A 25212-nucleotide genomic window follows, 5' to 3' on the forward strand; every position below is an offset into this window, starting at 1 on the left:
GGGCATCCAATAGGGCCAAAAGAAAACCCTAAGTCGGCGGTTAACTCGCACTCCTCGATCTGCATTCGCCATCGCGAAGGAGTTCTTCGATTTAAGATGAAGGTAATTCGATCTTCTGTCGTTTTGACATTGTTCGTAGGTGCAATTTGTCGAAATGATCATCTTCTGGATATGTAGGATATTTTTATAATTTGTTTTTCGACCTTCTGTTTGCTTGTAATTGCTTCAGTTCAATATCGCGAATCCCACTACTGGGTGCCAGAAGAAGCTCGAGATCGATGACGACCAGAAACTGTAAGTTCTTTTTCTAGATTCTCAATGCTGTTCTCTGAGTTAAATTGTTTAGGATTTTGTTTGATGAGGATATAGTTGCTTGAGATATTTATTCAATGGAGTGAGTATTGGGCTTGTTGGTCGATAGTGGATCGTTTGAATGCTATATTCCTTGGTGAAGAAACTTCTCCTTTTTTTTCTATTTATGCAATATCACTTTCTTCATCTTTGTTTATCGTCATTACATGTCTCAACGACCCCTGTCCCTTGCTAGTTGGAAGCTTATAATATTTTAAACATGTTCTATTAATTTTAAACATTTTTCTTCACGCTGGGAAAAGAACAGAGGACTTATTGTCTAGAGGGTACAGTTGTCAGTTTGGTTCATTTAGGGGTTTTAGCTATTGGATCATTCACCGTTTGTTGCAACTATGATGAAAGAATCTTTTTTTCTTGGCAATTATTGCATGCATTTCCAATTATAAACTCCTTAACGATCACTGGGAGCTCTGCATTCAAAGGTATATATTAAAGTGATAACAGATAATAATACTATATTGCATAATTTATATTTTATTATTCTTCACAAGAAACTAAAATTAAATGATTAATAGAAATGACAAACACGAGATCATAAGTTTTATGATTGTATGTGAGATTCCTAAGTTAAAAAAAGGAACTCTTCAAATCAGTTATTGTTGTCAGTAATAAACTTTCTCAATTACTTTTATGTAGATCTTCTAAGAATGAGATGACAAGTGTTTTACATTGATATGGTTGGTTATCAAAGATTGAAAACTCGTTCTGAACTGCTTGTTGCTAAATGTGATATATGTTATATTTAATATTCTTGTGATTTGTTGTTCCTCATAACAAGGGATGGATAGTTCCATTCTTTTGTGGAGATGAGAGCACATGTATTCTTTACAATAATCTATAGCTTTGCTTGATTCATGACTAATAAGAACCACTTGTTCATTTGCAGCCGTGCATTTTTTGATAAGAGAATATCTCAGGAAGTTAGTGGAGATGCTCTTGGTGAGGTATGGTACTAAGATAGGACATTAATGATATTAAATAAGATTTTTGTATTTTGATAGTGTTAAGCTTTACTGAATCCACGACATGCATACACAATAGGAGTTTAAGGGCTATGTTTTTAAAATCATGGGAGGGTGTGACAAACAAGGGTTCCCCATGAAGCAGGGAGTCTTGACCACAGGTCGTGTCCGCTTGCTTTTGCACAGAGGTAAGAGCATCTATATTTCGGCATGTTACTTTATACATTTATCCTTTTTATTAATTTTGATTGTAATTGTATATTAGATGGCGCTATGTATCAATCATCATTTTAAGCCCTGCTCCTTAAGATTAGTATCAGAGTTGGTAGTTGGTTTTTTTTTGAATATCATACTGCCCTTGAAGTTGGTGTGTGCTAATAATGTGGATTTACTATTCCCTTTTTCATGAGGCTGACATATGTGCACGTTACGAATCTTCTGTTACAGGGACACCTTGCTTCCGGGGCTATGGTAGGCGTAACGGAGAGCGCAGGAGGAAGTCTGTTCGTGGGTGCATCGTTAGCCCTGATCTCTCAGTTTTGAACTTGGTCATTGTTAAAAAAGGAGAAAATGATCTTCCTGGGTTGACTGACATTGAGAAGCCTAGAATGAGAGGACCAAAGAGGGCCTCCAAGATTCGGAAACTTTTCAATCTATCAAAGGATGATGATGTCCGCAAGTACGTCAACACTTACCGTCGCACCTTGACAACCAAATCGGGTAAGTCATAAGCATCCACTAAACCTTTTGTCTTTCCAAGGTGTATTATATTTAGTTGTGTTCTTAAAAGGTCTCACCGACTAGCTGCTTCAGTGACCCTTGTGCTAGATACATGACTTGGATACATCGCATGATTTTGCATTAGTATATCTAGAATTGGAGGACAAATCTACCACTTTTTGTGTCAATTTCTTTAAGCTTGCTGGTTTTTTAGTCTGGTAAACAGGCCTTCAAGGATGTTACTTTGATGCTCATACAGCACAACTTTGTTATGCTTAAATATTGATCTATCATTTTAAAGGCAAGAAGCGCACCAAGGCTCCCAAGATCCAGAGGCTTGTCACTCCCCTAACACTGCAAAGAAAGCGATCCAGGATCGCAGAGAAGAAGAAGAGAATTGCCAAGGCCAAATCTGAAGCTGCCGAGTACCAAAAACTTCTTGCTTCCAGGCTCAAGGAGCAGCGCGAACGGAGAAGCGAGAGCTTGGCCAAGAGGAGATCCAAGCTTTCTGCTGCTTCCAAGCCATCCGTTGCTGCCTAAACTTTTGCTTGCTGTAGCAGAGTTCTTGGCTAAGCCTGTTTTGCACTGAGATACTCGTTGGTTTTGCTCTCTTGGCTGGTACTTTTAATGATTGAATTGGAATCGGCTGCATAATTTGTTGTAGTTGGTCTGTGAGAAGGATATTTTCTGGATTTCATCGACATTCAATCTTTGTCATTGTAGTAATATCTATTCCTAGTTAACTTAACTCTGCCAGTAGGTTATGTACAACCCTTCCGTATCCTTCGCTCCCTGCGACCGCCGACGGAGGCCTCCGGAAGGCAGCAAATGGACACGGACGAGGGCAACAGCGCGGGGCGGGAGGCGGCATTGCGGTGGCTGGAGGTCGCGGAGAGGCTCCTCGGCGATCGGGACCTCGTAGGGAGCAAGCGCTTCGCGGAGCGCGCCATGGAGGCGGATCCCCTACTCGACGGCGTCGACCAGGTCCTCGCCGTCGCCGAAGTTCTCATCGCCGGGGAGCAACGCATCAACAACCAAATCGATTGGTATGCCGTCCTCCAAATCCCGCTAACCTCGGCCGGCGAAGGAGTAGTCTTTCCCGACGCCGCCGAAGCCAAGTGCAGGTACCGTCGCCTCGCGCTTCTCCTTCACCCCGACCGCAACCGGAACCCTGGCGCCCGCGACGCGTTCGGTCTCGTGCAAAGGGCCTTTTCCATCCTCTCCGACCCCGCAAAGAAGTCCCTTTTCGACTCCGAGATCCGCATTGCCGCCTCCGCCTCCGCCGGAGAATCATTCTGGACCCTGTGCCCCTGCTGTTTCCGAATACACATGTACGCCCGCGAGTACCTCGACCGCTCCCTCCGCTGCCCCATCTGCGACCGGGCCTTCTCCGCCTCGGAGATATCCCCTCCGTCGATCGTCTCCGGCACCAACATGTACTACTGCTCTTGGGGCTTCTTCCCGCTAGGATATCCCGGAGGGCCGAGATTCTTGGACGCCGGCATCATGGCTCCCAATCTCGACCGTGATTGGAAACACTTCTACCCTACTTTTCCCTACTGGAGTAACAACACAAACTCACAGCCACGGGAAAGTAACCGCCAATTTCAGAATACTTTTCCCTTCTGTCCGGCGACACCCTCGACGAAGATGAAGACGAAGACATTGGCACAGAAGAGGAGTAAGACGAGTGGCGTCAACAGGGTCAAGACCACAGACAGGGATTGGGTAACCATCTCTGATTAAGCAGCAGAAGGCCATCGAGAGCTTTCATATTTTGGGCAATAACTGCACAACCTCCTCCTCTAATGGCTCCACTGTGGACGCCATGGCAGTGTTAGTTTGTAATTAGTGTCCTCAGTAATCTACCCCTTTTGGCTTGTACATGACTTAGATCCTCAATGGTACTGCTCTGCTTCAGAAAGCAGGCTTCCTCTAAACCTTTCTTCATTGCAGCGACAGGAATCGTATCGTCAGTGTTTTGCTGCTTGATTTCCTTTTCTGGAGCTTGTGCTCGTAACTTCATCATTCTGTTAGTATTTTGCTCGGAGTAAACACATCGAAAATAAGGTGGTGGATTACGGCATTGGATTCTTTCCTTCAGATAGGGCGGAAAAGATTTGAGTTAAAGAAAGAGATTTCTTTGCTTTTTTTGTATCTTCTTTTAGATTTCATTCAATCAATCGTAAAAAATAGATACGTGAATTCTAAAATAAAAACGTCTAACGTGTGAAAAGATAATTAAATATAACACTGTTTGTTAGTGTGATGTGATCACCTGCCAGTCTCCTCCTATCCTAATTAATTAAAACACCGTACTGTGGTTGAGTGGTGTCCGTGACGACCTTCAGAAATCAGAACAGAGTCTCCCAAGTCCCAACCACTGCCCATTTACCAAAAATATAATTTCATGCGATCATTAAGCTTCGTACCCTTGGAAAATCACATCCTACCTTGCAGTTGGCCATGGCAAATTGACAAAGAACCATGAGCATTTAACCTGGTGGAATGCCACTTCGCAGTCACACACGGCTATTGAATGCGCTCGTTTCCTTTCCTGCAAAGCTGAAGAAAGTAATAAGTGATGACGATGACTCTTCTTCCTCTCTATGCGGGTTATGCTCACCGCCTTTGTGCATACCGTTTTCATAGACGAATTAAATATATTAGATAGTATTTCAGACACTTAAATTATATATATATATATATATATATATATATATATATATACACGAAAATGATATCTCGAGCGACGGATTCGTGTGCGTCCGTGTGTGACACCGTCGACCCACCGCCACTGCCACCCCCTTCACCGCGCCGATCGCTGACTCAGGCGCGATCGATGCATCGCTCGCCGACGCTTCGTCTGGTGTCGGATTCCGATTGAATAGTGGTCGGAATCCAACGTAATTTGATCGAAAATAGTCAAATCATGCGCCCGACAGTGGCGCAATCGGATCAGATTTCGATCAAATCGCGGGCAGAGACCGACTGAGGAAGGATTGACGTGCGACGTCGGCCCATCTTCCGTCGGATTTTGGTCGTGATTCGGTCGGAATCCGGCCCGATTACGCTCGACAGTGGCATGGTGGGTGATTTGACTGTTTTCAATCAAATTATGTTGGATTTCAATCATTATCTGGTCAGAATCCGACGTCGGACGAAGCGTCAACGAGCGGCGCATCAATCGCGCCCGAGCCAATGGCCGGTGGTAGCTGAACGGCGCGGCGAGGACGGTAGCAGTGGCGATGGGTCGGCAGTGTCACGGACGCGCACGAATCCATCGTGTCGCGCAGGATATCAATTCTCTTTCTCTCTATATATATATATATATAAATACACGTGGAATTTCTTACGGAGGACTCCTTTTTAGCGGTTCGATCGCTGTGAATTCTGATCGACGATCAGAATTGATTTTTATCCGATCTAACGGCAATGATTCACTGGCGGTTACGGGACATCAATTTCTTTTCCCATTATACCCTTCGGAGAAACAATTACTGTTATCTGTAACCCCCTCGAACCTTTACTCCTGGCCTGCTGGAGAGAGAGAGAGAGAGAGAGAGAGAGAGAGGGGATGGAAATGGCGATCTAGGGTTGCGAAATCGATGTGCTGCCTTTCTCCGCCGGGATCTGCGACGTTAGGTTGAGGCGAAAGATGGGCGTCTGCTACGGGAAGCCCGCGTTGCCGGGGGCGGACGCGCCTAGCTCATCTCCGCCTGCAGAAGAGAAAGAGGAGGTCGGCACGAAGGAGAATGGCGCCGCAGCGGAAGCTGGAGAGAAGGTTGCGGAGGAGAGAGCAGCTAAGCCCTGGGCTTCGCCTTTCTTTCCCTTCTATAGTCCCAGCCCGGCGCACAGTCTCTTTTCTAAGAAATCCCCCTCCGTCGCCTCCGAAGGTGGCGGGTCGGCGACGGCTACGCCGAGGAGGCTTTTCAAGCGGCCTTTCCCGCCTCCGTCGCCGGCGAAGCACATTCGGGCTCTGCTTGCCCGGCGACATGGGTCGGTGAAACCAAACGAGGCGGTCATCCCGGAGGACGAGGGGGAGGAGGGGCGCGCTGTTGCCGGGCTTGATAAGAGCTTCGGGTTCTCGAAGGGACTTGCGAGCAAATACGAGATCGGGGAGGAGGTTGGGCGTGGGCATTTCGGGTACACTTGCACTGCCAAATCTAAGAAGGGCGATAACAAAGAGCAGCAAGTGGCGGTCAAGGTCATCCCAAAGGCTAAGGTCTAGCAAAATCTCTCATTTCTTTAAGATCTGCACTACTTTGCCTTTTTAACTCTTCTGGTAGTTGTTTAGTTTAACAAGTCCTACCATCGTTCTTTGCCTACTACAGACATGTGTTATGTCGCTGAAGAAATAGTATTGTTCTCTTATTTCATAATGCTGGATCAGCAGTTTGCGTTGTTCTTTGTTTCACAAATTGCTAGATTCTACTTTTTTCTGTCTAGAAATACTAGTGGGTGTTACAATCTTTAATCTTTAGCACATTAACATTGAATATAGTTGATTTTAAAATTTCAAATTTTTGAAGAATAGACTCCTGGGAGCTAAAGAGTTTAAATTTCCTTATTTAGGCTTTTGCTAGGGTTGATAACATTAACCTGACCATTAAATATTTGCAATGGGTTGATGCGGAGCTTGGTTGCATGAGGTTGGGATTGTTCTTATTATTGGACTAAGAAAATTATTGGATTTCCATCAAGATCCAGGAAGGCTAAGTTTTAGCATGACGGTGCACTAGAGGATAGCTGCAGAAAGTAGTTGGTATAGGTGATTGAAGCCAAATGTACCATGCTTTTTGCATTCATTGATTGGATGACTGTGTTTCATGTCAACACTTATGTTGATTCTAAATCATCATGGTCACTTGATCACCGTAACTAGGGTATTTGAACTACTCTACAACTTGATGGTGATAAACTTGTGTCTTCTTTTTAAATTATCGACACAAATACAGTCAATCATCACAATCATTTCTAAAATAACATATGCAAATACAGTCAACTTGATGGTGAGTCTATCTCTGTTTACTCTAAACCACTAACACTATTCTATCATATGCATATTGTCACCTTAAAAGTGATTGAATCATCCCATTTCTATGGTAATTTGATATTATATGAGCATCAACCTTAAATGCAGTATCTGAATCTCATTACCAACTCAGCATGATTTTTCTTGAGTTAATTATATCAAATATCACCTTGGGAAAATAAGCCTATTTTTATAAGTTCATTGTCCCATTAACTGGTCCTTCAACTCCCCTTATGTGTATTACACACTAGTAAGGTTGGGTTTTTAATGGGACATTATAGGGCAAATTGGCAACTACCAAGAAATTCATTGTATCTTTTCTCTGGTCCTTCAACTCCCTTGTATTCCACACTAGCAAGGTTGGGTTCTTAATAGGACATTGCACTGCAAAATTGGCGAATACCGCTCCCAAAATTATACATTTACTGATGCTGCACACTAGGGGACCTTAGCACATTGTTAAATGCACCTTAACTGTACAATTGGCCTTTTTTAGTTTGCTTGCTTTCTCTAGCAATGTCCAAATTTACCTTGTTATAATTAAATAGTGAATATAGGGGTGTAAACAAATCAAGCCGCTTGCGAGCTATTCGGATCTCGATTGAAAAAAAAGTTCGTTCGAGTAAGTTAACGAGCCGAGCTCGAGCCTGATTTCGAGCTCGAAAATATTATCGAACCGAGCTCAAGCATATTTGGTTCATGAGCTCGCAAATATGTTCGTTAAGAGGCTCGTATATATATATATATATATATATATATATATTACATGAATTATAAATATTATATATTAATGAGCCGAGCCATTTTGAACTATTTAATTTCATTACGAACCGAGCTCAAGTTTAAGAATTAAAGCTTGAATCGAACTTGAGCCGAGCTCGAGCTTAGGGAAAACGAACCGAGCTTGAGCTCAAGCCTCTTACTATTTGGTTCGGCTCGGTTCGATTACACCCCTGAGTGAATACTGTAATGTGGAGTCTAGGATAATTTCTAGTAACAAGATGTATCCGCCAGTGCCATTTATCCTAGTTTGGATACTGTAAAAAAAAAAAGTCTTGATATCTAATGAAATGAAAGGAAGATGTAATTACTTCATTTGTTTCATTCTGAAACACAGGACTATTATATCTGTTCTTTTTTACTGTAATCTTCTCTTTGGTGCATTCTTGCTTATAAATCTGACTCTGGCAGATTGTTCCCCTGTTTCCACACAAATAGTTTTCTTTGTCCCAATTGGTCCTTTCATGGAGAATCATTCTCTTGCCCTGACTAACTTGACAGATGACTACTGCCATAGCTATTGAAGATGTCCGAAGAGAGGTGAAGATTTTGAGAGCCTTGGCAGGACATAACAATCTTGTTCATTTTTATGATGCCTACGAAGACAATGAGAATGTTTACATAATAATGGAGTAAGCATCTTCCATGTTGATCTTTCAACTTAGTGTTGTTATTATTATGTTATTGTTTATTCTACTGGTATGTAGTTATTCCAAGATTTTTGTTATTAAATGCACTATAGATTATAATTGAACTGGTGAATTTGTGGCTTAATCTTGAAATTTCTAATATTCAAGCTCATTCAATATATGAATTCTCGAATATATGATCTCTTTCTCTCTCTGTCTCTCTGTGTGTGTGTGTGGATGTTCATGTTAGGAAAGAAATGAACTCACTAGCACATCCCTTCATTAACCTAAATTTACTACAAGTTCTTCATAATGAATTCATCTTGGCCTCTTTAAATTGTCTTGTTTTATGAAATCCTTAAAATAATGAATTGGCTTGTCACAGGCTATCCTGTAATTATTTTGTTTTTTGGTTGAAATTTATTTTTAGTTAATATTTTGTTTTCAGGAATGGCCACAAGAATTTTTAATGGGCGAAGATAATTGCACATGGAATATCTAGCAGCAAGCCTAAACTCTAACCCATTACATCTACAAGTTTTGATTAGTGCCACATACTTGTTTATACCAAAGTCATATTTCTGTCATTGGCTTAAAATGTAGTCTTACTTTTCCCTCAGTATTTTCAACCCTAACCAATTCAATTTGTTTAGCACATAATGTATGAGTGACTTGACGCTTCATCAAAAGAATATAAAGAATTTTCTGATCATGCATCAAAAGACATTTACACAAGAAATAGTGTCAAAGATTATCACCGTAGACTCCCTGAAGCATCTCGGCAGCACCTTAGTTTTTCAAACCTTTGATAAATTAAATGCACCACATTTTAGCAATTTTTATGTGTGAGTCAGATACATATATAAGGTTGCTGCCATATGACCTAGAGGTCACGGGTTCAAATCCTGGAAACAGCCTCTTGCCAAAGGCAAGGTAAGGCTGCGTACAATGGATCCTTTCCCCGGATCCCGCATGGCGGGAGCTTCGTGCACCGGGCTGCCCTTCAGATACATATATAGTGTAGCCAGAATTTTGAAACATCCATGCTTCGTTGAGTGACTTCTGGTTCCTATTCTTCATGAACTTTTGTTTAATATCAAGTTTTCAACTCATGTCAAATAAGATTAGCCGTACTTTTGTTGCAGAGATCTTTACCTTTAAAAAATAAATCGTTCTGGTAAATAATCTAAATTTCAACTTAAGAAATTTTTTTTTTTTTAAATTTACTATTTCTAGTAAACGTTGTCTATATTACACTGTCTTAGAGATCATTGTCTGAGACATCTAAACCTGTGAGAATGTCAATTGAGGTACTTGGCCTATTTATGTTTCATGAACCTTGAAGTTACAACTAGTTTATTGGTTAATATTGTACTTCATCTGTGGCTGCTATTGTGATTTCATTTTCCTTTTCTGACTTCAGTGTTATGTCTGTCATCATCAAGAGATTTTTAAGGACTTGATGTGCAAAAGACGATTTTTCCTTATTTTGCACACAAATCTATCACTTAAGTATCTCCTCTGTAACACATGGCCCTAAATGTATGATTGAAATGTGGAGGACTGTAGGGCTAACAATATACACAATGATGCTTTCTTTTGCTCTTATGCTACAATATCTTGCTTGGTAGTTACTATTATCTGCTTATCTGCAAACTTTAAAATACATCTTCAGATGTAAATGTTGTCGTTAAGCATTTCACTGATCAAGGATCTTCTGCTAAATGTTTAACCTGCCAGGTTATGTGAAGGAGGAGAACTTCTAGATAGGATCCTTTCAAGGTACTTATGACATTGCATATGTTCTTGTTTCTTGCTTCAAGGTCCTGTCTTCATTTGCTTATATATGCTTGGTTTCTTGAGTAGGGGTGGGAAATATGCTGAAGATGATGCAAAAGCGGTCATGGTGCAGATACTGAATGTAGTCGCTTTTTGTCATCTTCAAGGCGTGGTACACCGTGATCTTAAGCCAGAGGTAGTTTACAATTTATCAGGGAAATAATCTACTACGGGTGTGATTTTTGCTATTGTTTTATTATTGTTACTTGTAGATGCAGAACACTATAACTTAATCATCTTTTTATATTATGGAATAGATTTTTGCTGGTTACTAAGCACTTAGGCATAGTATTTTCTTGGAACCATGTTCTCATTTTCCTCAACTTTTCTCTCTCTGTATAATAGGAAGCTTCTGTATGTCATAGTTCATGAATTTCTTTGGTGCTTCTGAGAGTTGTAGAGTTTTAACCTATCTTAGAAACTCTCTATTCATCTTTGTTGATTTTCACGTCATGTATGATGTTCTCTGCTGCTAGATGATGAGTTATTGTATTCTCTCTTATCAACAATTTAATTTAGCTTTAGGGTCTGTTTCTTACATGATTAAATAGTTCATCAACCATTAAAAGATTTACTTATCTGGCAAGTTACATGTCAATTAGAGGAATTCCTTATAATTTATTAATTTTTCCTGTAAGGTTGTATCTTTTGTTGATCCAATTTGATTTTTATTCTTTCACATCAGCGCCATTTTTTTTTTAATGATACCCATCTATTTAGTTGGTAGCAACGTTCTTTCTATATAATTAATCAGCCAGAACTTCCCTCATAGGCTGACTTGCAGATAGGATTTCCCTCCTAATTTTTGGCTATATTCTATTAACTTGTTCTCTGTTTTTCGAGTGTGTGTTAACATCTTTGTCGTCAGTGAGGTTTACTGTATGAACAAATTACAGTTGTTTCTTCTTCCATTCTGTCTAGATCTCTTGTTACAAGTGTTTCATCCCTCTAAACTGTCCTGAATTATTTGTTTGTCTTTTAAAGTGACCCCAGCTAGTTGGGACATGTATGCTCGATTGTGGATCTTTTAATAGATTGTTTTCTTCTTCTTTTGTCAGAATTTCCTTTTTACTTCCAAGGATGAAAATTCTCAGCTGAAGGCTATAGATTTTGGCTTATCAGATTTTGTAAAGCCAGGTTAGTTAGTTTTGTTAGTGAAACATCCAATTGTTATGTACCTATCAGTTTTACATTTTTTTTCTCTATTGTCCATCTAAATTCTACATCTGAACTATTTCTGAACCTTGTCATTTTGTAATTTGCAGAAGAGAGGCTGAATGACATTGTAGGAAGTGCATATTATGTTGCACCTGAGGTTCTGCATAGATCATACAGTACAGAAGCTGATGTGTGGAGTATTGGTGTTATTGCATATATACTTCTCTGTGGCAGTCGCCCATTTTGGGCTAGAACAGAGTCTGGTATCTTTAGGGCAGTCCTAAAAGCTGATCCAAGTTTCACTGAGCCTCCTTGGCCCTCTCTGTCTCCTGAAGCAAAAGATTTTGTTAAGCGTTTGTTGAGTAAGGATCCACGAAGAAGAATGACTGCAGCACAAGCTTTATGTGGGTGTCTTTCTAGTCATCTGGTTTTGCCAATCCAATCATAGAGCTAGATATTTTTCTTAAGTTGGGGTAGTGAGTAATATAGTATTAATAATATTTACAAATTATTAAAAGCCTTGGTTGTATAAAAACATGATTAATTAGGACTTGTCTGAATCTCTTTTGATTGATTGAGATGATCAAGTCAATCCAGTTCAAATGACTGACTTGGCTTGGGTTAAAATCAATAAGATTGTTTAGTCGATTGGATCAACCTTGTCCTGCTGAATGCATCATTCTAATAATTGTTCTGTTGCACATATACTAGGATAATTTATCCCAGTTTACAAAGGAATTTCTAAATAAATTACTAAATCAGAAAATATATTTTAAGTTCTAATTGATAATTGCATTTAGAAGTTTGCAATATAATTTATATGGTATAATTTATTCATCTGCAGCACCTAAGGCATATATCTCTATTCAAGAATCAACATTTGCATTATATAACTGTTGGCTGAAATAACTGATAGTGTTTCTCACAACAGAGAATCAGAAACAAAAAAAGTGGTTAAGATGAAAGGAATGAACAATCTGTAGTGAAACTCGAAGAATAGTCCATTCTTATGTGGTGTCAACAACTTTTTGTAAAATTTCTTGAAGTCAGAAATGTTAACTTCTCTAAACTACATTTGAAATATTTCTTTGTTTAACTATTCTATAATTTTATAGTGGTATTTTGAGTTTTTATGGTGTCAATTGCCCCTACAATTGTAAATGTGATTCTGTTGTCCTTAGTTGGCTATGCTGTATCTCCAAATAATTAAGTACTTCCTTTTTGCAGGCCATCCATGGATTAGAAATTACAATGATGTCAAAGTTCCACTAGATATTCTTATATTCCAGCTGATGAAAGCTTATCTCCGTTCGTCTTCTCTACGTAAGGCTGCTTTGAAGGTAGGTTTCGAGTGTTACTGTCATGACAAACATCTTGGTTTCATTCAGGAAAAAAAATTATTGCTTGATGTTTTTATATTGATTTTATCTGATGGCCTCTTTGTAGTCAGCTAATATACAACTTTAGGCTGTAATTAGAGAAGCTTTATTGGTTCCTTTTAGTTTGATTGGCGGAAGCAAGCTGTAAATAATGGTGTACCCTTTTGAATGGTTTCAGGCTCTGTCAAAGACACTGACCGTGGATGAACTATTTTATCTAAGGGGACAATTTTCCCTATTGGAGCCTAACAAAAATGGGTGCATAACTCTTGAAAATATCAAGATGGTTAGTTATGAAATGTACTCTGATGAAAAAAAAAATGTTCCCCATACTGCTTACATCTCTAGAGAAGTAAACAAGGAAATGAGAAGATTAGAGGTTGGAGTTTCTATTAGTTTTTTAAAGCTTATTTCTATTTTCATCAGGTATTAACCAAAAATGCAACTGATGCAATGAAGGAATCACGTGTTCAAGATTTTGTCCTTGCAGTATGTTCATATCCTTTTGTTGCTCTCAGGTTTTGAATTTTCATTTTGATTATTTCATTAATTTATATTGGTATACCAGCTCAGTGCTCTACAATACAGAAGAATGGATTTTGATGAGTTCTCTGCAGCTGCATTAAGTGTACATCAGCTTGAAGGTCTAGATAGATGGGAGCAGCATGCTCGTTGTGCTTATGAACTTTTTGAGAAAGATGGTAATCGCGCTATTATGATTGAGGAACTTGCTTCGGTATGTAGTGTTGTGCTCTTTGTATATCCTAGTTTAGAGTTACAAATGATGGATTCCTAGTACAGTATTAACTGAATTAATGTTGAAAAATATCAAGTTCAAAGTTGCTCAAGTATTGTGCTGGTAGAATTTGTTCCGCATTCCTCTTCCTGTCCTGCCAGTTAACCTATGCTGCACGATCAAGCATTCCGCAGGCTGATAACATATCTGTTGGTCAGTGAGTTCTTGGATCAGCAAGCCTACTGAACAATCCACCGTGTGCTGGCTGCTCAGCAGCCCAAATGGGTTCGGCTAGGGCCCAAACCACCTATCTACTTAGTTTTAGAGTATTTTCAGTGATTTTAGATTGTACTTCAGCTGGAATTATGGCACTACTAGATTCTCTCAGATGGAATTATGACAGTTGCAGATTTTCTCACTGGTAAAGTGTTCTAGAGCACAGGAGATGTCTTAATACATTTAGAGGTGCCATATTGTTTGTAAAGAGGAGGATTTTCCTGTAGTGGACAGTATTTGGTGCCTGGGTAGTGCTGTGATGTTTTTTTACCTTTTTCACTGTTAGCGTTGCGATAGGTGTGAGGTAGATTGGAAAGATATTCTGCAAGCTGTGCAAATTGATCTGTCTGATCCTTAATATACTTTTCTATCATTTTATGCACTTGGATTATCCCTGCTGTTGTTGGATATCATAGGCACTTCCAACGATATCATGCTTTTTGCTAGCCAACAGGAATCATACCTTGATAATTAGTTAGATATAGTTGTTGGCTCCACACTCTTGGAGGGGTTTTGTAATTGTCCTGGGATGTTGATTTGCACTTGGATCCATGTAATTATGCACTTAATCCTTTTTTAGAATTGGCCATGCATTAACAATTTATATCGGTGTTTGTATCCTAAATACTGCAGTGTAGTAATTATTTATGTTTTTAAAGGTTTTACTTCCTCTGATGTTAATCTTTGCAGGATGCATGCTAATTGAAGCGTCTCTCATTTTATTTCCAGGAACTTGGTCTCAGCCCCTCCGTACCTGTTCATGCTGTTCTACATGATTGGGTAAGGCACACAGATGGGAAACTAAGCTTCCTAGGATTCGTTAAGCTCTTGCACGGTGTCTCTAGCCGATCAGCCCAATCCCTTGCGAAGGCTCGATAGATGTATGTATTCCTCATCCTCTCTCCTTTTGATTAATTGACCTGCCATTACCTGGGACTTAAAGATGGAGCATCCAAATTATGATCATTGTAGGGTTTTGTGGTTCAATGTTCAGATCGCAGACGAATGCACATTACTAAGAAAGGGTGTTATCATATAGTGTTGCTTGTTGATGTCGTCCGATTCCATAGCTTCGAAGTGATCGAACCAGTCCATTTCCGATGTGTGTTTGTTTTGTCGTCCACAATCTGGAGGTAATTTTGCTTCCTTGCTGATGTAATTTGTAATGGATTGCAGTTAGAGGGTTGATACCCAAAGATTTAGGTTGCAATTGTATGAATCTCAATTAACAGTGACCTATCCCACGTGTAGAAAGAAGAAGAAAAAAATGTGCTGCCGGTTCTTCATCTCAAATTGAAGGAAAGGTGTTTGATTGTGTGACATTCGATCAAGTTTTATTGTATTAACCATTGTATCATATCTCTTCTAGCTTTCTCTAGGGAGTTTTACGGAATGGTAAAATTGTTGCCGTGATCTAGAAGTCATGGGTTTGAGTCTCGTATAATAAATCCTTCTTCGGGATCGAATTGACATAAAGGGCATTATATCAACTTACATCATCATCAAGACTTTTGTATGCCAAATAATTGATGGCTTATGGCCCTCAACCAATCAATAAGCAAAACAACAAATCACTAGGAGATCATAATGATAATATGGGAAGAAATTTTGAACTCTACAGATTCCATATTAATCATGATTGAAACCTCGACAGTGAGTGCAAAAAGAGAGTAGGCAGCCCATGTCTGCCTTTCCAATCATCAAATATAAGAACAAGACCTAGTAGACAAGCATAAGCTGACTAGATGGAATTGGCTAGATCATGCAAACGTAAAGACAACATCTCGTGCAGAATTTAGTTTATGCATTTATTTACATCAGTGGAAAGAGAGATCTGAGAATGAAGCAGTGCGACGGAGAATTTTAGTTTAAAATATGATTCAAAACCTTTTTAAACTTTAGAAAAGAAAGTTTTAACTGATAGAAAAATAAAATTTTAATTGGATAGAATACAAATTTAGAAAAGAAAGAGAAAATTTTAAAAGCAGAGGAGAGGGATATAATGGGTGCTGCTTGATTTTGATGTTCTGGAAATTAAATATGTGGAATGAGAAATTCCGAAATGAAATGCAAAAAGTTTTGATTCATTTTTTGTTCTCCCCTTTCATGTATTGATATTGATGCACCACTCAGAAGACACACACATACACACGTAAGATCATGGCAAACGACAAGGCACTGAGTCACTGTAATTGAGATGCGATACGAACACACAGTGTCTCCTCATATCTGATCATCTGGACCCACCCCAAACAGTGACAGGGCCATCACAGAAGCAGTCCAGAGAATGCAGACAACTGGGCGATCGGGTGAGTGACTCAGCGTCCATGGCGTTGGTGGCACAGGATCCACCACCGGCCCCTAACCCTTGTTTAGGTTATCTGCCATACCCTCTCTCATTTATTTATGGAGAGGATACAAAGGAGCTAGGGTTAGCTCGCCATGCACGATGCCGCTCTCCAAACCCTAAATCCAGAACAGGAAACCACAAACCATATGCATGCATTTATTATATTATATTAATTAATTATAATTGGTATAATAATATTAAAAATTAGAATATTTTTGAAATAAAATACTCATCGTGTCATATTTTGCTTTAATGCTTCTTGTTGGGCCCATCAGCACGATCGCGCATCGCAAGCTTTTTACAACCCTCCGCATAAATCATAATGTCGACCGGACTCCGAAACCTCGTCCTCCTCTTTACAGCAAACCCCAATTGTTAATACGGGCATTTTTCATAATGCTCTTAACATTTATTAAAATTTTGAAAATATATTCAAATTTTAAATAATATTGAAACCTTAAACTTACCCTAATATATATATATATACAGTTTTGCTATCCTACGGTCCTCCTCGTACACTCCTCGTGCGCTCCCACCCGACCCAGCCCTGCTCTAGCCGCTGCCGCATCGCCGTCCGACCACCGTCGGCAGCCGCACCACACCCAATGGACGCGCAGCTCGCCGGCACACATCCCGACGCCGGATTCCGACGAATTTGAGCAGAATCGGCTGCTCAGCACTGGCAGCCGATTCCGGCCAAATCACAGCTGATTTTTGATCAAATTCCAACCGAAGACCCGCTGAGGAAGGACCGGTGGCTGCCGCCAGTCCTTCCTCGGCCGGTCTCCAGCCGGAATTTGGTTAGAAACCGATCGCGATTTGGCCGAAATCAGCTGCCAGTGCCGAGCGATCGATTTCGACCAAATCGCGGCCGTAATCCAGCCAAATTCCGATCGGAGACCGTCCGAGGAAGGACTAGAGTCGACCGTCGGTCCTTCCTCGGCCGGTCTCCGGTCGAAATTTGGACGGATTCCGATCGCGATTCGGTCGAAATCGGCCGTTCGGTACTGACAACCGATTCCGGCCCAATCGCAGTCGAATTCGTCGGATTCCGACCACTATCCGATCGGAAACCAGTGCGGAGATGTGCGCCGGCGAGTTGGGCGTTCATCGGGTGTGACGCGGCGGCCGACGGTGGCCGGACGGCGAAGCGGCAGCGGCGGCAGTGGCGAGGGGTCGGAGGAGTACGCATGGGTCGCGCGAGATACAGACCGCAGCATAGCAAATTTATATATATATAATTTGAATGCTAAATGCTAAATGCTAAATGTTAAAATTTAGGGGTGTAAAGATAAAATGAGATGAGGACGCAGAAATAGCCACTCTTCTTACCTTTCCCCTTCCGCCAACCCATTTCCACGTCTCCTCTCTGCCTTTATGGAAACGGCGGCCGCCGGTTCCGGGACCGCCGGCCTCGGCCACTCCGACTATGTCGAATCGTCCCCACGCTCCCGCGCCGGCGACTTCTGGGAGGAACCCGCGTTGCCCCCGGCCAGTTCCGCCGGCGCCCGCCTCCGCTTGATGTGCAGCTACGGCGGCCGCATCGTCCCCCGGCCGAGCGATAAGTCCCTTTGCTACGTCGGAGGAGAGACCCGCATGGTGGTCGTCGACCGCCACTCTTCTCTCGCTGATGTTTCCGCCAAGCTCTCTCGGAACCTCCTTGGCGGTCGCTCCTTCTCCCTCAAGTACCAGCTACCCAACGAGGACCTCGACTCGCTGATCTCAGTCGCTACGGACGAGGACCTCGACAACATGGCGGAGGAGTACGAGCGAATCGTGGCCGCTTCCTCCGCTGGCGTTGGGGGCGGCGCTACCGCCACCGGCTCCTCCCGCCTCCGGCTGTTCCTCTTTCCATCCAAGTCGGAGATGTCGCCCGCGTCTTCGATTGGGTCTCTCCTGGACGATTCCAAATCGGAGACTTGGTTCGTCGACGCGCTTAACAGCGCCATGGGCGGGATGGGGATCGACGGACTCCCTCGCGGCCTGTCCTCCGACTCTGCCTCCGTCAACTGCCTCCTTGGCCTCGAGGACGACTCCTCCCTGCACTCTCACAGTCACAGCGGTGCCCTAATCTCCGGCAGTGATCGGCCCGAGCCGCTCGTCGTCCCGCGCCGCCCGGAATCTTCCAGCAAGCTTGCCCGCCAAACCCAGGAGGTCCACTCCATCCCGGACACGACCATGCTCGACATGAATTCCTCCTTCGGATCTGCATCTTCCTCTCCTTCTCTCTCCAATCTCCCGCCCATCCGCACCCGCCCTGATGACTGCCCTACCGGCGGGCACGAAGACTGTAAGGAGCCAGCGTACCCTCACTATCTCCACCCCCTTCAGCCGATTCCCCTCTTCGCATCTTCCGCCGCCACCACGACCGTCTCCCCTTTCCGAAATTTCTCCTCCGATGACGAGAAGTATGATCTGGGCGTCATCCCCAATCTCTCTCAGCAATCTCCGAAGCCAAGTCTGAACGAAGCGCCCATCCCTGTTCCAGGATCGAGGTATCGTTTCTTCCTTTTTGGTTACTGATAAGCACAAAAGTTGCAATTTTGCTCGATCGATCTCCGTCTCCAGGATGCTGTTTTCGGATGCCACGACTGATCAAAAGCGTGACCTGCCTGCTGTTTCCTCGGATCCGAGCTACCACGTTCCGATTCCGGCGACTAGCGTCGCCGGTTACCAATTGCCCCAGGTGCAACCGCAGCAATTCCAGCAGCCGCAGCTCCATCCGCAGTTCCATCAACAGCACCCACAGTTCGTTTCAGTGAATCCCCACTACATGCCCCACCCCGCCGCCGGCAACGTCATCCCCGCTTCATCTTACTACCCGATCGCCTCCCACGCAATCCAGCAATCGCCGCAAACGCACTCGTACGACCCCCAAATTCCCATGTACTTCTACCCCGTTCGGCCGGCCGCCACGTACAATTTGGCGGATCCAAATTCGATGCAAGCCCCGGCGAAACCTGCCGTGCCGGCCCACTCGTTCGCCGGCGCCGGGTACCACGTGCTTCCGCCCCACAGTCTTTCTCAGCCTCCCGCGACGATGCTTAACTACGGCTATGAATTCGGGGGCGTCGATCATTCCCGCCAGCAGCTGTACTACTCTCAGGCAACCACATCCCCGGCGTTAGCTCCTCAGGGTCAGCCGGCGAGCTCTGTTGTGGCCGTTTCAGGTGCAATGGCGCCTGCCGACGCCAAGGCAAACAGAGCATCATGAATCTAACCACTTCCAGTTATGCGATTACATGTTCCATTCAGTGTTCTTAGTTATTCCGCAGATCTATCAAGCGTCGTCAGTGAGTCCATGCGTTCGCCTGTTCTTACAGGAATAAGCGTCTTTGCTCTTAGATCACGAACTTGTGTTGTTCTGGCACTCGTTTATCTTTCAATAAACTTACAGAGATTTCAATGCACACGAATCTGTCTCTGCTCAAATTCTGTGATCTAGTTCAGATTTTGAATTTACGAGAAGATCACGCTGCAAAAAGAAAGAACAGCAATGACTCGAGGCCCCATACTGTGCTGCTGTCGGGTGATTCTGGAAGAAGGTACCACCGTCTATCATTTGATCGGCGAGCGACAGTGGCGGATTCATCTTCAACAGTTGGATTCTAAGATTTTGTGATGGAGAAGCTGTAGAATAAATAATAATGTGGACTAATATTATATATTTAAGGTCAGAATTTTGAAACAGAATCCATGAAAACTTCATAATCCATAAACAGTGAGTGAAGCACGAAGGGCTGAAATTGTCGCGAGGAGGAGGAAGAAATTGCGGCGGGAGACCTTTCTGCTGTGAAGAGGAAGAAGGTGTGACGGGCGCAGAGGAGGAAGAAGTTGCGGTGGCCGCGTTCGAGGAGGAAGAAGGTGCTGCAGGCGCAGAGGAAGAAGCTGCGGCGGCGGTCACGTTTGAGGAAGAAGGTGCAGTGGGCGCAAGGAGGAAGAAGTTGCTGCGGTGGTCGCGTTCAAGGAGGAAGAAGGTGCGGCGGGATAGCTTTCTGCTGTGAGGAGGAAGAAGGTGCGATGGGCGCAGAGGAGGAAGAATCTGCAGCGTCGATCGCGTTCGAGGAGGAAGAAGGTGCGGCGAGATAGCTTTCTGCTGTGAGGAGGAAGAAGGTGCGGCGGGCACAGAAGAGGAAGAAGGTGTGATGGCGATCGCGTTCAAGGAGGAAGAAGGTGTAGGAATTGGACCGGCGACGGGAATAACACTCATTTTTTAAAAAAAACTTGGTTGCAACTGAATCGTTGAAGACAAGGCTCAATCAAAAACTTTTAGGCGGGTGCAGAGCACATAGATTTAAAGAGAAGATTACAAAAGTAACTGATGATATAACTTCTAAAACTCTAAATCTTATTTATAACCCAAAAGAATATATCTAGATCGTTGATTGTAAATTAATTGGCCGTTGATCCGTTGATGCGATCCTAACCGTTGATCGAAAATAGGCTTTGATCCTAACCGTTGATTAAATAAAGATAAACTTTATCTTTGATCAAAGATAAAGAGAATTATCTTTAATTTTAATATTTATCTTTTATATGATAAAAGATAAAAATTTAATTATCTTTTTTTTTCTCTCTCTCTTCAAAAGCCACGTCCAAAAGGTTCAAATCAGTCTTCTTCTGGTCATCAACAATCAAAGTCAACAGTCAAAAAATCAATGGTCAAAAAGTCAACGATCAAAGTTAATGATATGACCTTTTTGTAGACTCGTCGGTTGGGTGATTTCTGGCCAACCAGAGTTAGGCTACTCGAATCCGACTCCGGCCATCGAGCGTGCTTCCTCTCGGCTTATTAGAGCAATGCTCCACCAACGTACTCTTTCGTAACTTCTACGTCCCTCGGATTGCACCGAGTCCGTCGGCTCACTTACCCGTGCAACCCTTCTCGTTTGCTACGTCTTACGCTCGATTTCCTCTGTACCTAAGTTCCTACAAATTTAACAGAGGAATTAGAACAACACATGACCTAACTTAACCTGGTTGATCATATCAAAACCAACCGGGGCACCAACAGAAGGTGTGGTGGCGATCACGTTCGAGGAGGAAGAAATTACGACGGGCATAGAGGAGGGAAAAAGATTTCGACGGGTGCAGAGGAGGAACAAGGGTTTCTCTTCGTCCTAATTTTGTTCAGCTGAAAAAGCCACGTGGTATGGCATACGTGGACTGCCACATCTATCATGTTGCGTTTTATGTCAAGACTTTGTGTAGTGTATCATTTTTTATTACTGCCCCTACCATGAAATGGAATGGACTGATTGGATATGGATCCAACCCAATGACCATTATCTTTATCAGAACAAAGATGATAGAGGATCTTTGACCAATCCCTATCTCATTCATCATCTTGCTGCATAACGGATCTTGATTTTCTACAGCAACTGGTGGATCTTTGACCCAAATATTTTTTTCTCCACAAAAAGATAGATAAACAAATCAATCCCTAGCTAATATTTGAAGCTACCCTCAGCAAAAAGGGAGACGGAGATGGAGGCACAATGACAACTAACAAAGATTGGCAAAGAATGTTAAGCTAAAGTTACAATGTGACATACATTGTATAAAGGATGAGTACCTCTTATGGAGTGGAATTCAACTTCTTCTCCAACAAATCAGAACAGATTTGCCCCATCATATCATAGAAGGAGAGCAATTCAGATAGTTGTTCTATTGACATCTTTTGCATTACTTTCCTTGCCATCGCCGCCTTCTCAGCATTCATCTTCATCTTTTGCATGTAGGATGAGGAGTTTCTCACGGTTGCACCCATTTGTTTCAGCCTTTCCTCTTGCTGCAAGCTCAACGCCATGTTTGACTGATAGAAAAGAATTAACAATACGAAGAGTTAGAACTAAATTCCATTAGCTTGTCCATAGAATTAAATTTCTTTATGTCAATCCTACAAGATATACAACAAAGGGACAACAGAGGTTCAGGATTTGAATATCTCATTCTCATCATGAGCCAAGAGGGATGCAAGAAGGGATGTGCTATGTTTTACTATCCTTCTTCCGAATCTGAAAAAGGACTGGGATAGAATGAACTTTTGATGATAATGCGAAAGAAATGGTGAGATGAGATCTAAAGAGTATAAACTATTGTTCGCATTCTTCACGTGTGATATTTTGTGGATAAAGATATTTATCTCATTTTCATCTTATAGCGTGGATCAAATGAGCTATCAGAAATGTTAAATTGCCAGTCCTATTACTTAGCTTCAATATGGATAAGTACCTCAAGGAATTCAGCTCCAGCTTCAAGATCTTGCTCTTTCGATGGTGGCATATCAAGCCTAGCATCATACAAGTTTTTCGCGAGTGAGAAACTCCTCACAATGATCTTTCTTTTATTTTCCAATTCTTGATTAGCCTTGGGGGCATGGCACAGATTTGCAAAGATATTGACCTTCTTTTGATATGTGATTACTGCCTTAACAAATTCCTATATGAAGAAAAATATCATGTTAAAAAATGGATACAATTCCTTGCAATCCAACGTCTTCCAGAAAATTTCAGGATCAAATATTCTACTTATAAGCAGGAAAAATTTTCATTTCTATTTCAGATGAGTTATTTGCAGAAGCATACTAAAATGCACACTGAAACATCCTACCGATTTCTATAGCTTGTTCAATTCCTCAGAAAATGATGTCATATTCTATAATTGAAGTGACTTAGCAGGAGTATCACAAGGGAACATCTGCCTGGAAAAGAAATTCTACCCTCCAATGTCTAGAGTAGCATGAACTAAATCCAAAGAAATTGTTTCAAACGCGACAATAGATATGACCATAAATAAATTTACAACATAATAAAAGTGCATCTTTGTTTAATCTTTGTCTGTTTGCTATATTTATGTTTTCAAAGTATGGAATTGAGTTGATTGTGTTTATTTCTTAACAATGGATGCATATCAAAAACATACAGTCAGAATCCTAGAAATTGTTATCAAAACTATATGAGATTAACACCATTCTCCAAATTCCATGTAATTGTATCAAGGTAAAGTACAGCAGAATGTAAATAAATGTAATTGATGTACCTGATAAGCCTTGGGGCAGCCAGGGTAATCGAACTCTTCGGATCCGGGCCGACGCATCCGCTCCGGGTGAAACTGCAAGCCCATGATGAACTTGCCATCATCGGGATTGTAAGCATCGGGGTCATAGAAACCCTCCACCAACCCGTCAATCGCCGACGCCATCGGCACGAACCGCTCCGCCAGCCGCTTCACCCCCTGGTGGTGGTAGCTGTTCACCGCGATGGTCATCTCCTCGGGCTTCAGTGATTCCGCAAACCACTCGTGCAGCGGCGTCCCTTCCGTCACCCGCACCGTGTGCCGGTGCCCGTCGTAGTCGCCGTAGTCGATGTGCTCGACGGCGGTCCCGATGCCGCTCTTTTTGCGGAGCTCCTTCTCCACGTCCTGGTACAGGGTTCCGCCGCAGGCCACATTGAGGACCTGCGAACCTCGGCAGATGCCGAGGAAGGGGATATTGCGCTCGAGGCAGAGCTTGGCGAGGCGGAGCTCGATGGAGTCCTTCTCGCGGTCCACGGCGGCGTCGCTAGCGTGCAAGCGGCTGATCTCGTCGAGCTCCTCGGCTGAGAGATCCCCCAAGGCGTCCGCCGCGTAGTAGGAGGGATCAATGTCCTCGCCCTCGCAAAGCAACACGCCGTGGATCGGCTCGAAGCTCTCCAGAAGCGAGTGCACGCCCGCCACCCGCGGCACGATCACCGGCACCGCTCCATATCCCACGATCAAATCCAAATGGTACTCCCCTTTTCCAAGACCGATCCACATGCAATCTTGCGATAAACATCGGATCGACAAAACGATCTACAAAGAAAGAAGACTCACCGACGAAATCGACAAACTTGTTCTTGCGGACGCAACGGCGGGAGACGATGAGGACGCGCGGGAGGAGTTTGGACAGAGCGGAATCGGAGGAAGGCGCTATCGCCATCGCAATGTGCTCTGCCCGCTTCGCTTCTTCGTTGCTGCCTAATTATAATTAACCTTCCGCTATTAGGGTTGAGTATTTATAGATGGAAGATGAATACTAGATTTGGAAACGTTACTCAGTTCATGCCACGTCGAGCCGCCCCGTTACCGGATTTGGAAACGAGTGGGGAAGCTCAGACGGTGGAGGTGCGACGGAATATGCCGACTATCCAATTGCTCAAGTAATTGCAGAATGTAGCATTCAGTTCGAAGAAGAAGGTAGCCCCTTCTTAGAGGTCTAAATAGGACATGATTCGTTAAAAGCTCTATTTCTAATTTTAGATTGAAGATTTTAGTATAGTAAAAAAAAATAAAGATTTTAGCTACTATTTTCAAGTCGAACCATTTTTGTTTCATTTTGACTGGAAATCTAGTTTTCCTGATTACAAACTGTTTGTCAAAAATAAACTAATTGTTAAAATAAAATTACCCATTTTCTAGGATTTATATAAGTATATATATATAATTTTCTTTATAAGATACACTACATAAGTTGTAAATTCATACACAATCATAACATAACTGAGTAGTAGGAAAAATTTATACACAACCAAAGCAAGTTGAGTTGGTTACGACACAAAAGACTTGTAAAAGAAGATAAGAATTTGAATTTCAACAAAATCGAGACAATATTCTCTTCCGTCGTGATCAATTGTAACTTTTTAATTTACCTCTTCATAGATGATCGTGGGATCGATCATGTATGACCACTAGGATGATAAATTCCACCTTTTACAGAAAAAGAATGTTATAGTTGTAGAAGAGGCAATGAGGAAGAACATGGTGAATTACTTACTAAAGAAAAACAGAGATGAAACCTGCAGTTCTGATTGTTGCATGTACAGAAAGAATTAAATTAGTTAACTGAACTAGTGACGTACTTGGCAGATTATCGTGATTGGATCCAATATATGCTTGCTTGATAGATGACAATATTGTATGCAAGATTTCGTGTAAATTGTCATACAGATGGGAGAT

At 42.3% G+C, this 25212-nt stretch overlaps 5 protein-coding genes across 6 annotated transcripts; 4 read left to right on the forward strand and 1 right to left on the reverse strand.

Annotated features, from left to right (window-relative positions):
* The first annotated feature begins 26 nt into the window (after positions 1–26).
* LOC141835890 (small ribosomal subunit protein eS6-like) lies at positions 27–2796 on the forward strand. Its single transcript, XM_074723281.1, has 6 exons — positions 27–102; positions 230–294; positions 1259–1316; positions 1414–1522; positions 1782–2054; positions 2356–2796. Exons 1-6 carry the CDS (start codon positions 97–99, stop codon positions 2592–2594), a joined length of 750 nt encoding a protein of 249 aa, XP_074579382.1. The 5' UTR covers positions 27–96; the 3' UTR covers positions 2595–2796.
* Positions 2797–2875: 79 nt separating this feature from the next.
* Positions 2876–3938, forward strand: LOC141835889 (uncharacterized). Its single transcript, XM_074723279.1, has one exon. The coding sequence runs from the start codon at positions 2883–2885 to the stop codon at positions 3798–3800; it is 918 nt and encodes a 305-aa protein (XP_074579380.1). The 5' UTR covers positions 2876–2882; the 3' UTR covers positions 3801–3938.
* A 1667-nt stretch (positions 3939–5605) lies between these two features.
* On the forward strand, positions 5606–15199 carry LOC141836334 (CDPK-related kinase 5-like). Of its 2 annotated transcripts, XR_012602445.1 has the most exons (13): positions 5606–6279; positions 8371–8501; positions 10239–10280; positions 10365–10473; positions 11396–11474; positions 11603–11899; positions 12723–12835; positions 13053–13160; positions 13301–13363; positions 13443–13610; positions 14616–14767; positions 14859–15019; positions 15138–15165. XR_012602445.1 is itself a non-coding variant. In XM_074723801.1 (12 exons), the coding sequence occupies exons 1-11, from the start codon at positions 5713–5715 to the stop codon at positions 14763–14765; spliced, it is 1827 nt and encodes a 608-aa protein (XP_074579902.1). In that variant the 5' UTR covers positions 5606–5712; the 3' UTR covers positions 14766–14767; positions 14859–15199. The 2 variants fall into 2 exon arrangements, 1 of the variants encoding a protein (XP_074579902.1); XM_074723801.1 differs by having other exon boundaries at positions 14859–15199.
* A 2403-nt stretch (positions 15200–17602) lies between these two features.
* LOC141836335 (uncharacterized) lies at positions 17603–19648 on the forward strand. Its single transcript, XM_074723802.1, has 2 exons — positions 17603–18731; positions 18805–19648. Exons 1-2 carry the CDS (start codon positions 17614–17616, stop codon positions 19448–19450), a joined length of 1764 nt encoding a protein of 587 aa, XP_074579903.1. The 5' UTR covers positions 17603–17613; the 3' UTR covers positions 19451–19648.
* Positions 19649–21701: 2053 nt separating this feature from the next.
* On the reverse strand, positions 21702–24196 carry LOC141835597 (putative glutamine amidotransferase GAT1_2.1). The gene is made up of 4 exons (XM_074722986.1): positions 24091–24196; positions 23278–24011; positions 22471–22677; positions 21702–22051 (listed from the first exon to the last, which is right to left on the reverse strand). Exons 1-4 carry the CDS (start codon positions 24194–24196, stop codon positions 21815–21817), a joined length of 1284 nt encoding a protein of 427 aa, XP_074579087.1. The 3' UTR covers positions 21702–21814.
* Between the last annotated feature and the right edge of the window lie 1016 nt (positions 24197–25212).

Source organism: Curcuma longa, chromosome 10, assembly GCF_044706935.1.
Source record: "Curcuma longa cultivar G26 ecotype Majalengka, Jawa Barat chromosome 10, ITB_CL_G26_1.1, whole genome shotgun sequence".
NCBI classification, from domain to species: domain Eukaryota; kingdom Viridiplantae; phylum Streptophyta; class Magnoliopsida; order Zingiberales; family Zingiberaceae; genus Curcuma; species Curcuma longa.

Bases quoted from the DNA above. Each gene is read 5' to 3' on its own strand.
- LOC141835597 (XM_074722986.1), bottom strand. From the start codon at position 24,196: ATGGCGATAGCGCCTTCCTCCGATTCCGCTCTGTCCAAACTCCTCCCG. The intron at 22,678-23,277 runs GTACATCAATTA...TTCTTCATATAG, and splicing joins GCTGCCCCAAGGCTTATCAG to GAATTTGTTAAGGCAGTAAT. The intron at 22,052-22,470 runs GTACTTATCCAT...CTTTTCTATCAG, and splicing joins CTGGAGCTGAATTCCTTGAG to TCAAACATGGCGTTGAGCTT.
- LOC141836334 (XM_074723801.1), top strand. From the start codon at position 5,713: ATGGGCGTCTGCTACGGGAAGCCCGCGTTGCCGGGGGCGGACGCGCCT. The intron at 10,281-10,364 runs GTACTTATGACA...TTTCTTGAGTAG, and splicing joins CTAGATAGGATCCTTTCAAG to GGGTGGGAAATATGCTGAAG. The intron at 12,836-13,052 runs GTAGGTTTCGAG...GAATGGTTTCAG, and splicing joins TACGTAAGGCTGCTTTGAAG to GCTCTGTCAAAGACACTGAC.
- LOC141836335 (XM_074723802.1), top strand. From the start codon at position 17,614: ATGGAAACGGCGGCCGCCGGTTCCGGGACCGCCGGCCTCGGCCACTCC. The intron at 18,732-18,804 runs GTATCGTTTCTT...CTCCGTCTCCAG, and splicing joins ATCCCTGTTCCAGGATCGAG to GATGCTGTTTTCGGATGCCA.
- LOC141835889 (XM_074723279.1), top strand. From the start codon at position 2,883: ATGGACACGGACGAGGGCAACAGCGCGGGGCGGGAGGCGGCATTGCGG.
- LOC141835890 (XM_074723281.1), top strand. The intron at 1,523-1,781 runs GTAAGAGCATCT...CTTCTGTTACAG, and splicing joins CCGCTTGCTTTTGCACAGAG to GGACACCTTGCTTCCGGGGC. The intron at 2,055-2,355 runs GTAAGTCATAAG...ATCATTTTAAAG, and splicing joins CACCTTGACAACCAAATCGG to GCAAGAAGCGCACCAAGGCT.